Here is a 14,196-nt window from a genome sequence, read left to right on the forward strand (position 1 = left end):
CTTTTAAAATGGGAAGAGACATAGGAACTTGTGTGGTTCTTGTGAGAATTAAATTGGAAAACACAAAGCGCTTGACACTGAGCAGGCACTCAGGAAGTGTCAGTGTTTTCCCCATTTCTTAGTTTTATGTCTGTTTCCCCCCCCGCAGTCTGTAAATTACTTTAGGGCAAGAAAAGTATTTTGTATTTACAGTACCCCGTGCATAGTAGGTCTAAAAGATTATATGTTGAGTTTAACTTAACTGCTCTGCTGTGGAAACTTAGTGCCATTATTTCTCATTTCTTTTTCCTCTGTCACCTTGAATTGAGATAAACATGCTGTTTGCATGAAACTGAAGATTTAATTCAGTAAAAAGCCATCATAGTATGCCTTATTCCATAGAGTTTGAAATTGTAAGGGTCAAATAATTTCCCTGGGAACTTAATATAAGCTACAAAATCTTATTAGCCTGTCTCATAGCATCATAGTTACAGTAGAATTCTTGTGTGTTTAAGATGGTGAAGTTTCTTCTGTAAAAATCTATGTAATGGCACACAGTGAGAAAATGAGAAATAAATGATAACAAGAAAGCAAAACAACAATGTCAATGTCAAGCAAACGACATTACTTGACATTTTCAATCACTAATCCTCCAAAGTATGTTCTAATTCACTAAATTAAACCAGAATTCAATTTCTTGTGAGTTTTTGTTTCATAATTAATTATTAGTAGCAGAACAGTATTCTGTGATCCACTGCAATATATTTCTTTGTGTTTATCTTGTATTTGACTTAAAACTGAATGGAAGCATTCTGATTCAGCAGAACTGATTTCATAACTAACCTGTGTTATAGAGCAGAAATGAATAAATGTTTTCTGAACATGCTACATATGCTTCGATTATTAAAATGTTAGTATTTTTTTCTTTCTTGAAATATAAGATTTGAGAGATTATCTTGGCTGAGATTTACTATGTGCCTATTCCGTATTTCCACAGAGGCAAACACCTACCTTTACATAAATTTATCTTCATGGTTGAAGTGTGAGAATTCTTTTAATATATCCTCATTATGATTTGCAATCATACCTTCATTGTAATTTTTTCTTTAAAAGCGGTGTGCTTTTAAAAACTATAAATTTTTTTTTTTTAAAAAAGTGCAGTATGCTTTTTGTTAGAATCCGGACAAAACCATCAGTCATAGTTTTACTTAGGATGCACTTTTTTGCTCATAATTATCACTGAGTAGCAATTAGGTAAAATTATTATCTCTTAATGGGAGAAATTGAGGCTCTGTATTGACTATTGCTCTGTGTTAGACAGAGATTTGAGGAAAATATGCTGCTATTCTAATGATTCACTTTTGCTTTTCTATTTTAGTTTCAAAGGACATTTGAGTCTCTCAAAAATGTCTCCAACAAATCTGACCTCCAGAAAACCTACCAGAAGCTTGGCAAAGAACTGGAAAACCTGGATTATTTAGCCTTCAAACGTCAGCAGGTAGGAGCTGGAGTTCATCTCCTTGGTGGAGGAGCTGAGATGAACGCTTTAGGCTTCCCATTGTCTTTTTTGTCAGAAGTTCAGGTGGGTCTGAAGAGATACCTTCTAATGTTTAGGGCAGAAATAGATTGTGCTCTGCTCACCAACTGTGGTCAGGTGGCTTAGGTAGTATTGAATGGTATTTGCTTTTAGATGTGCACTGCAGGCAGTTCCACATGTGCCCTTATATCCCCTTTAAAGAAAACTCCAGCTAGTTTGTGAAGGTCCAGTTAGTCTTTGACTAAGGATGCCTCACTGGCATAAAGGGAACCTCGATGTTTAAACCTGGTTCGAAGGCTTTTATATTTGACAGGAGGATATTAAGTGGTTGACATAAAAAGTTCACCTGTGGTGTACATAAAAAAAAGTCATCTGTGGATGTACATAAAAATTTAGGGACTAGAGTCTTACATATGCCAAAATATACATTAGCCTTTAGTTTTCCTGTTTGATCTTTGAAGATTACTAAAAATTTGCTAAATGTGAAAGGTGGAAGGAAAACATACTTTTCAAAGAGAGTCTTTTCACCTCTTTGATTAGACTTCAAGATAAATTAAGAGCCAAAATAGACTTTTATGTTTTCTTGTAGGTTCAGTAATTTATAATTTTAAGAATCATTAAATTCGATGTATTTGTAAGATACTGCTACAAAGCTATTTTTCCCAAATGGAAAAGGATCTTGTTTCTTCATAGCCACTAGGTGTCAGGGTCGTCAAGTTTTTACTGTGATGGACTGTTTATTCCCATCAGAACAGCCGGTGAGATGTTTGCATTAAGTGGCCTGCAATTGGAATGCACTCAGGAATAGTAGCATCTAGAGAAATGAATAAGTGACTGACTTGCATGGCCAGACACTGAGTCCATTACTCGAATCCTTCCTGTTAGTGTGGCAAATAGTGTGGTTTTATTGCCATTGTCTAATTCAGAATTTTTGGATCTTATGACTAGGGCGTGGGGAAGGAGGGGAAGGAATTTCTAAGTAGGTTTCCTGTATTTTGTTATCCCTCATGAAATCAACATGGTATGGTCTGTAAATATTGATTTGAGAAGAAAATTGTGTTCTAAGTTTTGCTTTATCACAAATATTATATTGGCATTTAACCTTTGGGGGCCCTGTTTTCTTAGGTATTAAATTTGTTTTGTAGAATGTTCTGGAGCAGATGCCTGTCTCTGCACATGCTTTAATTTATAGAAAAAAGCACACATTGTCTATTTAAGTTTTATTTATTTAATTTTAAATTGGTGGTGGCCTAGGTATTAGCATGTGTAACAGAAGCTGTCATAGTTGCAGAGTGCTACTACAGTAAGCTCTCAGATGCTGCTGCTTAAAATTCAGTGTGAGTCACTGCTCTGGCCTATGCGATTTTTAGTACAGTTTTGTTTCCAAGAGCCATATTTTATCACTGAAGGATATTTGAGTTGCCAGGCAGTAGTCATTGTCCTCTTATCCTTCCTCATTAGCACATTTTCAGTGATTAGATTCTTACATTAGCTAATTGTGAGTCTGGAAAATGTGAATGCTTCAACTTTAGAAGGGCAGAACTCTGGGAGAATGGCATTGAAGACAGATAGGTAAACTGTGTGTGTGAAGAAAAGATAGGGACATGGTATATATGATGCATATATATATATACATTTCAGTATATATGTATGTATATACACACACATATGCATATATGTCATAGATATTGCTGCAGAGTATGATTAATGCTTTTGTGAATTAGATCATTAAATGGAGTTGTTCTTATAAGCTATATTTTACAGATGAGAAAACTATTAGATTGTTTAATTCCTTGCCTACAATCACTGGTCTGAGAAGACATGAGGTTGGACTTCAAATCAACATCAGTCCAATTCTAAACCAAGGCTTTTCCTAGGTCTCATTTCCATTAACCCTGAAGGGAGCAAAAATTGGGAGAATAGTAAAGTGAAGGGTTCTAGGTACGAGGGTCAAGGTCTTAAACCTGAGGTTTAAAGAAACATTTGCAATGGGCATCTGATAAGGATCAAATAACAGGGCCATTCTTTCCCCTTCTCTTTTAAGTGGTTTATTCAGTATATACACACATGCAAAAAGCCTTTTGAAAGATTATCTTTAGAGAGATAAGAAAATTATAAAGCTGTTTTGATAATGTTCATTTGTTATATCTAGTAGAAGCCCAGTTCTAGAGAACTTAAAAAAAAAAAAAACTTTTTAAACTCAAAGGGATTCATCCTTATGAAATGGGAATACCTTTACCCAAAGCATAGTCAGCCTTTTGCTTTAACTGAGTTCCACCTTTCTCTACTTCTGGTGATCATTTGTTTATCCTAACCAAAAGAAAAATAAGAAGGGGAATTGGAAGATAATATTGGAAAGAGGAGGGTAATATAAAAAGAATGTTGGGGACCAAAGACTGATGGAAAAAGAGGGAAAGGGACTTGTAGGGAGAAGGTAAGAGGGATCAGGTAAGGAAAATTGCTCTATGCTTGGTTTTTATGTTATATGCATCTGCCATTGATCTAAATATTGAAAAATTTAAAAAAGAACCCAAAGTAGAAAAATCGAAGAAAAACAGAAGTAAAAGAAAACAGAGTAAAGGAAGGAGATGGCAAAAAGTAACAAAGACAAACTGTCTTTCCTATTTGGTTTCTGCAAGTCTGCAGAGTTTCCTAGAAATTTTTCATATTCACCAAGTGCTTCTGTACCAAAACCACAGATGAACTGGGGGGACCCTATGAGAAGCGTTCAGTGTTAGAGCATTACTTATTCCCCAGCTTGATGGGATGTGCTTTTCATCTCTCATCCTATCCCCTTTAAAATCCTCAAAACCCATCAGACATATACTAGAAAGTTTCCCCAACTGGAAAAGATTCAGTTCTGTATAAAATTACAATTCAGCAAGAAACTTTCTGCCTTATAAGGCAGCATTCTTTGAACTAGAGAATTAGTCATGGTTTATTCCCTGGTCCAACTATATTTGTCATTCCATCTTGTGACAGAATATAAGCCCCATAAGGACAGGGCCTCATCTGTCACCTTCAGTGCTGTATCCTCTGTGGTTTTCACAGCAGCACCTGACCCATAGCAATGCTCAATAAATACTTGTTGGTGCCGTTACTTCACTGAACAAGGAAACATGCCAAAAGTGTTGGCCTCAGATTACAGGCAATTAAAACTGATATGTTTTACTTACACTTTTGAAATTTAGTAGGGCAGTAACCCTTTGGTTTCCTGCATGCCAAAGGCTGAAAGGTTCACCCTGCCTTGTGTACAATGCAGGTTTTTTCCTGACGTATTTAATTTTTCATTCAATAAGTTAAACAAAAGTAAATTATATATTTTACCTTAACAGACAAGGAATTGATTATGGTTATTTTCTTGGACTCATTCAGTAGATTTTCTGATATTTTATTTTTTTTGAAGATTTATTTATTTATTGATACAGAACTGGGGTACAGGCCAGAGGCACAGGGATGACGAGAAGATATACCAGACACAGAATGGAGAGTAGAACAAGCAGACTGACAGTGTACACTGCTGAGGGGAGCAGTGGGCAGGTCAGGAGAGGTCTGCCTGGCTATGTGGATCACGTCTGGGCTGGGGATTGAACTCGCGCTGAAACAGCTGTAGTTTGCTTATAGTGCTGTGCTTTAATCTGCTGTGCCACCAGGGAGGGCCCCTGATATTTTAGACACCATTTTTGAGAGATTTATTTTCTAGGATCAGCTCTAACTTTCTGGAGAACTTTCTTCTTTCATCTATCTTTTTTCTGGATTATTATATTTTCTCTCCTAGGTCTGTGTGCAGCTTACCCTTGCCTTCTCTTTTCTTTCCTTAAATTTTTTTTTTTCCCCAAAAAGTGAGTGCTTATACTTCAGCTGTTCCTTGGGTTATATTTTAGATGTGGGAACATACATCTCTTCATTTTCCTTCTGTCAAAAAGACTAATGTTGAATGTAGTTTGGGTTTGAGATGGTGAGTGGAGGCCATGATAGATGAGGTGGTGGGTTTACCAGGATGAGTAAGCCTGAAGGAAGCAGATAACAAAGCAGGATTAACATGAGAATCTGAAGGTTTTTTTCAGTTTTTACCCTTTGGAGATGCAATCTTGGAATTTAACTGCTTGGGCTGTGTTTTTTTTTTTTTTTTAATCTCCCTGTTGATGCAACATAGGCATGGTAATAGCAAGCTTCAGCTATGATAGAGATCCCAGACTTACGTATTAATTGGAGAGCTTTTAAATCAAGAGATTTCCTTGGAGCTTTGGTTTATTTTTTATTTTTACATATTTTTGTGTATTTTTCCATCTCAGTTGCAGTCTCCTTGGGTTTCCCATCACCAAATCATAAATCAAAAATAAAAATCAAATTAAAAAAAAATTTTATTTTACATATTTTTGTGTATTTTTTCCATCTCAGTAGCAATCCCCTTGGGTTTCCCATCACCAAATCACCCATGTGCCATCACCATAGTCCAGTGCATTTTCCTCCTCCCACTGGAGCTTTGGTTTTATGGGATAAAATAAAACAAGGTTTGATAATCTGGACTCTAATTTAATTCTTTCTTCTCTTCTATCCATAATACCTAACCATGGCTTTATAGGATATATACCCCTTTTACAGGCTTTTGAAGTCCTTATCTATAAAATAAAGTTGATATTATAAAGTTGAACATTTTACAGACATTTACACATGAAGGGAAAATATGTAAAATTAAAATATTGTACTTCAGATTCACATCCATGTTGTAATACACCACAAACACTTGACCTCCCTGTATCATGGCAAGCTACTCTTATCTTCTGACCTTTCCACAAGATTTACATAATTTGGTATTTAAAATACCCTCCTTCTATTTACTCAACTGCTAATCATTTTTTAAAGTCAAACTGAAGTCTATCTTCCCTTATAACACTTTATCCCATGCCCTCTAGACAATATGTAAACTCTTCCCTTCTTGGCATTCTTACCTTTTATCTGTGTTGTAAAATATAGGACATGATTGATTATATACTCTTTGAGATCTCATGTCTACAAGGGGGAGTGTGAACTTTATTGTTAACCAAATCTGGTTAAATTGTTTGGGGATGACGCTGTTTCTTTTACAAAGTTAAGGAAATAACTAACTTAAAAAATTCTCATTTTGAGAAATTATTATCTAAAGTACAAGGCACATATATAAGTTTTTAAAAATATATAAAGGAATCAGTATATAATGGATTTGGCAGAGTTTCCAGAGTGTGGTTTGCATAAGCTGTAGCTATTATGTTTTTCTATTGCTCTCATAAGTCATCTTCCTAAATGGTTTATAAGTTCTGAAAGGATATGCTGTTCATTTATATATGCTTGTATTGCACATAGTCAGCTCTGTTCTCATCATGTAGAATGGGATTTTTTTTTCATCATATAGTCTAGTAGTTGGTGTTCTGCATCACGCTAGTTGGTAATGCACACACACACATGCACAGAGAAAGGAGTTGAGTTCTGTTTCCAGTGTAGTTTCTCTTAATGAGTAGTGAATTAAAATTCTGGGTATTGTGTGATAATAATCTGTGGTATAAAGAGGGTCTTAAACCCAATATTATGGCCTCACCCAACTCATGCAAAGATTACATCCTGTGGACCTACACAGTCTTATGGCCTCAGTGGTATCATTCAGCACAGTATTCTTAGTGATGCTATTTAGAAGTGAAGGACTGCTTTTTCCTTTCACTGAGTGATTTAAACCATAAGGCAATTCTAAAGTCATAATGGTACATGCTTCTGTCACAGGAAATACTGGGTTCTGCTGCCCGGCCTACAGACCTACAGATGCCAATGAGCAGAAACAGTAAAAAACAGTAAAAAAAAAAAAAAAAAAAAAAAAAAAAAAAAAAAGCACTTCATGAAGTGCTCTTACTTAGATAGCTGCAGTAATTTGAGAATGGTGGGCATATCCCTCTGAAGAAACCATTCTTAACATCTGATCTCTGGTTGTTTTATGGTGAGTTAAATAAAAATTGTCATAAATGAACCAGTTGTCAGTACAGCCTTTCACAGTTGATGTTCCTGGTATTTGTCATGTTCAGCTAAGGGTTTGTTATCACCTTCTCAGTTTTCTTGACCTTGGTATATTTGGCCTTATAAGCTTGATTAATTTCTGATGACATCAGTGTCTGCCACTCATTTGGCATCATCGGGGCAGGAATATCAGTTCAAAGCAAGACTTTTAGCTTAGAGAAATCATCACTGGGCCCTCCTTGGTGGTACAGTGAGTTAAAGCACAGCAGTATGAAGCTATCAAAGCCACTGCAACACAAGTTTGATCCCTGACCAGGGGGCTGACCCACATGGCATGACAGACTTCTCCTGACCTGTCCCCTGCTCCCCTCAGCAGTGTACGTTGTTGGTCTGTCTGTTGTGCTCCCCTCTCTGTCTCTGGTGAATCCTCTCAGCTCCCCTATACCTCTGGCCTGTACCCCAGTTCTGTATGAAAAAAAAAAAAAACCTAAAAAAAAAAAAAAGAAATCGTCATTAGTCACATAGTGTGCATACAGCCTGTACTGGGTGTGTATGTGCAGATTCTTATGCTAAGTCTGGTGTTTTTCTCTTCCTCCCTAACCCCCTATTAATTCCTTGTAGCAATGGAACTGAATTAAAAATAAAGAAATAATAATAAGTAATAGAAATAAATTAGATGGAGTTAGTGAGAATGATGGCTAGTTAGTGATCTCCCTTGCATTGAAAAATAAGGTTACAGATAGATAATGATTGGCCATGTAGGAAATAAAGCTAGGCTTCCGCTAGAACTTAGACCCTGAGAACCACAATGGTATTGCACTGGAAGTTGCTTATGGGTAAGGAGAGTGTAATGTCACATTTACATTAACACTAGATCAACTACATTAACAATAGATTCATTTTGTCAGTGCACAGGGGGAAATTCTCCCACGTCACTGATCTCTTTGGAGGCTGCGTGAAAAAGTAACATCAGACAGTTAGTAGGGAAAAAAAGAGAGATGAACCAAGGATATGTATCTTGAGCTGCAGTCTGGAGCCTATCCATATAATGAGTAGGGGGTGGTTTATCTTTACTCTAAGGGTGAAAGATAAGTTTTTCAGATAGAAAGACATGCTCACTAATAAACCTATACCTAACTGGTATCCCCAAACTGCATGCTTCTAGGTTATTAGAGAGAGTCCTGATCACTTTGGTTAGGAAAAGGACAGGGGTTTAGGAAGTGACTGTTACTTGTTACTCTGTTGGGGAAAGGGCAGAACACTGAGCTAAGGAGAACTTCTCCTTAGCCTTCAGGACCTTAATTGTTCTCTACACAAATAGTCTGTATTCTTTATATAATGGTAACAATTTCTCCCCAAACCCATAGGATTTCAGTGGGCCTTAGTTTAACATCCAAGGTGGCACATATTGGAAAAGGCCCACTCTGGACATCTTGGGGAAAAGCTTTTTTCAGGGACACAAATCTCACAACTTCATAAACTATGTTAATAGGTCAACTGGGAAAATGCTCTTGCTTCTTTATTCTGTAATTAATCCAGCTCTCTTGAAAGAGTGCACAGTGAGTTATTCCTTCGATGTCTAACTAAAGACTCCTACATTAAAATATTCTTGTCTATTTTAGGTTATATTTTTTTCTTATTTGCCCAATCAAGTAAAATAATTGTTTATGTCATTTGTAATACTGTTTTCAGAAAGTCTGAAAACATTTCAGACTTCATTTGAGAATGCATTTTATAAATGCTGAATTCTAAGACAGTGTGCTATAAAGTTCAAACCAATGCAAATGTTTTATTTCCACTACATATGCAATCCATTTTTTATTCAGTCACACAGTTGTTTGCCTCAAAAGAAAAACAAAAGAGGTAGTATTATATTTATTCTGAAGTTTTTGGAACAGACAAAAACAGAAGGAAGATTGGATACATCATTCAAGGTCATTCTGAGTCAGTGATAAGTTCAGAATTAATAATCACATTTCCTAATTTCTAGCTCATTGCCATAGCCATTCAGCACTTTCACTACTTCATAAACCACACAACTTTATAGGGTGATTCCTTTTTCTATAGTTATAGTCCAAAGTTAAAAAACTTTATAGATTTTTATATAAGAACTACATCCTTTATTTAAAAACAATCAAAGTGATGCATATTATATTCTAAAATTTGATTTCCACATTGGATACAGTTAATAGTAATGACAAGTAGGTACCTACTATTAAATTAGTAATGTAAAAAACATTATAGAGTCATCTTTTAAATTCTAAGATTTGCTGTTCTATTTCCATCTGTTGTCTCTGGGGTTCAGTTTATTGGTGACACTTAGGCAGAAAGTTGTTGAATTAAGCAAATACTAGCTGATTTTCATGCAAAGAAAAGATTTATTAAATTTTACAAGGTTGTTTGCCATATGATAGTTTGCCTGTGGGCAGCTTATAGCTCCTTTATAGAGGAGAATGTTTATTGAAATAGTTAATGCTTTGTTATGGGTTGTTTTCAAAATTTATAAGGCTAGTAGGAATTTCAGGGGTGTGAAAAAACTTTAGTATTTGTGTCAATATGGCACTTACTTGTTCCTGTTATATTGATATACCTAAGTTCACAAGACTGTCAATAAAATTGGGTGAGAAGTTAAAGAAAACTCCTAAAAGAGTTAACTCTGAATAGAATATCTTCTGTGGCCTGTTCTGTAACTTAAAAATGATTTGTGTGTGCAAAGCGGACTTTTCACTGCTAAGGTTATGACCTCTTGTGGCTTAAGTTGCAAACTGAAAAAAGTATGAAGAACTAAGAAATCATTAAACTTTATATACCCAACTGTTTTTAGAGATGAGAAAAATGAGGCCCAAGGAGATCAGATGTCTTGTAAAAGTTTACATACTTTGCTAACCACCCAGCTGTGGCAATAGCAGTAATGTAATTTTTTTTTAAAGATTTGTTTATTTATTTATGCAGAACTGGGGTACAGGTCAGAGGTGCAGGGCCTGCCAGAGACTGAGTGGGGAGCAGAACAGGTAGACTGATGAAGTACACTGCTGAGGGGAGCAATGGGTGAGTCAGGAGATCTGCCAGTCAGGAGAGATCTGCCGCACTATGTGGGTCACCTCCCGGGCCTGGGATCAAACTCAATGCTGAAGTGGCTTTAGCTTCTTAGTGTTGTGCTTTAACCCGCTGCACCACGAGGGAGGGCCCAGGAATATATTATTTCTTTGGTTCTTTTGTGAGTCCTTTAGCATAACTTAGCCAGTTGTAAACTGAATCAGAGAGAGGAACTCCAGATATGAAAAGCAGTCCTCTCCTATTTGAAAAGCTTTATGATCCTGGAAACTGGGCTGGTTATAGAAATACCTTCTCATGTCAACATAAAGCCAGAGCTGCCAGTTTATTTCAGAGGACTTCATGGACTGTGAGGTCTTATTGAACTGTGGCCGGGGCAGAGATTCTGAATTGTGGAAGTGAGACCCATTGTTTCCAAGACAGCAGAAGTTATACTTCTGGCTTCTGAGTCTCTACCAGGATTTCTGCTGTTCTAACCTCTGCCAAGTGCTGAATTAACGGCAATCTCTTTTGTCCAGTGGGGCTGAAAATAAAAGAGTATTTTACCTAGTCCCTTGTGAGTTTGAGAATGTCTCATTTCAGAGGATCCCTGCTCTTTCCTGTCCTCAAAAGTGTGAAGGTGGAGTCTTTGAAATTCAGGTCTCTAGCTACTCTCCATATCTGCTTTCTTACACAAGGAGAAGAAAGACAGCTTCTTTGATTGTACATAGAAATGTGCACCAAGAACTGAAATAAAAATGTAACATTTTGTATTTTTTTGTAATGCATGTCTGTTGTTATTATTTTTAAAATTATTATTCTGGTACTTTCAAGTTGGGCCTAGGAATCAGAACCAGGATAGAATAATCTACAGAGATGAAGTAAGGGTCCCACAAGGGTATAGATTTCCTTGAATTTATAAAAAACTTGTTTTGGGACCATGTATCATTCAGGGGGTTAAGTTTTATATCAAACTGCAGCAACAATAAAAATGTTTGATATTTATATAAAACAGCTATGTTAATATGGATAGATAGATATGACACTGAGGTCTCCAAATTTTTCAAGTACTGTTAACTCACATGTTTTTTTTTTTTTAATTTTTTTAAAGATTTATTTATTTATTCATACAGAACTGGGGTACAGGCCAGAGATGCGGAGGGTGAGAGGATTCACCAGAGACAGAGCGGGAAGCAGAACAGGCAGATCGATGAAGTACACTGCTGAGGGGAGCAGCGGGCGGGTCAGGAGACGTCTGCCACGCCATGTGGTCACCTCCGGGGCAGGCGGGGATCGAACTCATGCGGAAGTGACTTTAGTTTCTCAGTGCAGTGCCTTAACCCGCTGCGCCACCAGGGAGGGCCAACTCACATGTTTTTAAAATTTTTTTAATATAATAGTTTATTTTTACATAATTTTGTGCTTTTTTCCATCTCAGTTGTTATCCCTTTGGGGCTTCCCATCACCAAATCACCTGTGTGCCATCACCATAGTCCAGTGCACTTCCCTCTCCCCGCTGTTTTTGGTCCTATTTCCCACACCACCCCCATAAAATATCTCTGGTATATAACTGCTCATTATTATTATTATTTTCTTGCCTGGTCCGTTATAATTCTGCTATGAGTGAAACCATCTGGTATTTTTCATTTTCTTTCTGGCTTATTTCACTGAGCATGATCTTTTCTAGCTCCATTCATGTTGCTGCAAAAGGCATGTGTTTATTTCTGTTGGTTGCTGAGTAATATTCCATTGTATATACATACCACATCTTTATAAGTGCCACATTTTAAAAAAAAGTAATAATATCACAAAATTTAACTTTTTAACCTTTTTTATTTATCCTGTATTTTTATGAAGTACCATTGTTTCATAACCTTGTTAATTTTTTTTGAATTTTTTGAAATATAGAATTTCTTCCCTCAGGTGTGGTCACTGTAGTTCTTCTTCCAACGAAGCATATTAAGTCCACTGTAGTCAATTGTGCTATTACCCCACCTATTCTCACCCCTCTTTCTGTCACCTGGATGCTTCAGGTCTATGGTCTGTTTTCAAGGGTTGGTTTTAAAGTTTGTCTTTGTCTTACCCTTTGCTTGGTTTCTCTACATTCCACAGATGAAACCATCTAGTGTTTATCTTTCTCCTATGGCTTATTTCATGTAGCATAATCTCTCCCAGCTCTATCCATGTTGCTAAAATAATGTGAGTTTTGGGGGACATTTATGTTGTTCCCATTGGTATATATACTGCAATAGACACAGGAATGCAAGTTTCCTTTTGAATTAGTGTTTTTGTGACCTTTGGGTAGATACGTAGGAGTGGAATTGCTGAGATACTTGGCAGATCCATTTTTAATCTTTTAAGGAACCTCCACACTGCTTTCCACAGGGGTTGGATCAGTCGGTATTCTCACCATGAGTGCAAGAGGGTTCCTTTTCCTCTACGACTGCCAGCATTTGTTGTTGTTTTTTGACTTTATTATTATTATTTTTAATATGGGCCATTCTCACTGGTGTGAGGTGGTAGCTCAATGTGATTTTGATCTGCATGTCTCTGGTCATAATTGATGATTAACATTTTTTTATATGCCTGTTGGCCATTTGCATGTCTTCTTTGGAGAAGTATTACAACATTTTAGAAGGGGAGAAATTGTAAATATCATCTGGTTCAAACATGTTGATGAATGGATACAAAAATAATACAGAACACATATTATTTTGTTCTTTACTGCTGCATAGGGATTTTATTTTGTTGACAGCTTCTAGGTCCTATGTCCTCTTCTGAATCAGTACTTACCAAATTTTTACATATGTGCTCAAATTATGGGAATTTCATTAAAATGCAAATTTTGATCCAGTAGGTTGGGGATGACACCGGAGAGTCAAACAAACTTCTCAGTGATACTACTGCTGACTGCCGCTTGAATATCGAGTGTTTAAGGGATAAATTGGTGAAGAGTATCATTTTCAGTTTTATGTCAAGAAGTTAATATGGTCCCTAGAACATGGTATGTACTTAAATGTTTCAGATTTAAATGATGATCCAGTAGTAAAATTTTCACAGATGTAGGAAATAGGTCATATTTCTATCTTTACCATAATATCCTTTATCACAAAATTTACAACTTTATTTTGAACCTTTTTGTTCTGTAAAAAGCAAGTTTCTGCATATACATATTGTGTTTTTGTAGATTACATATTTCAGCAGTTGTCCTTGACATCCTGCCTTGCCACAAATGAAAGAGAAGAGATTGAACCTGAAAGTAGCTGAGCCTCAGGTGTAGGCAACTGAGAGAGTCAGAACACAGCCTTTTATCCCTTCAGCATCCACTGTGACTTGGTTGACCTGACAATGGGACTAGCTGAAATTTGTTTCAAATAAGCAAGTTGAATCACATGCAATGCAACTGATAAAAATTACAACTCCAAACATACTCGCATTAAATTTGTGTGTACTAGATGTGTGTCTAGACCTGTGTGCACAGTCAAAAACATCACAATGATTGTTAGGGTGTCCTTGTCTGGCAAAAAGATTATGCTCCAGCAACCGCTCTCCATGTTAATAGTAATGCCGGGAGCAAGCCTGGAGCATTACTGGCTAAAATTCAAAGGAAATGTTGCGGCTGCTTAGATAATGCCAACAGTTCTGCTGACAGCAGGGCTTTATAC

The 14,196-nt window shown here is 36.5% G+C and overlaps 1 protein-coding gene across 1 annotated transcript in view; it reads left to right on the plus strand.

Annotated features, from left to right (window-relative positions):
* Window positions 1-14,196, plus strand: part of CTNNA3 (catenin (cadherin-associated protein), alpha 3) — a 1,271,003-nt gene that overhangs the window by 87,786 nt on the left and 1,169,021 nt on the right. Inside the window, exon 5 of the mRNA XM_004680853.2 lies at window positions 1,358-1,477. Coding sequence (XP_004680910.1) covers window positions 1,358-1,477 — 120 coding nt within the window. The remainder of the gene's footprint in view (window positions 1-1,357; window positions 1,478-14,196) is intronic.

The sequence above is a fragment of the Condylura cristata genome, unplaced genomic scaffold (assembly GCF_000260355.1).
Source record: "Condylura cristata isolate star-nosed mole 26May11 unplaced genomic scaffold, ConCri1.0 scaffold00011, whole genome shotgun sequence".
In the NCBI taxonomy this organism is placed as follows: Eukaryota; Metazoa; Chordata; class Mammalia; order Eulipotyphla; family Talpidae; genus Condylura; species Condylura cristata.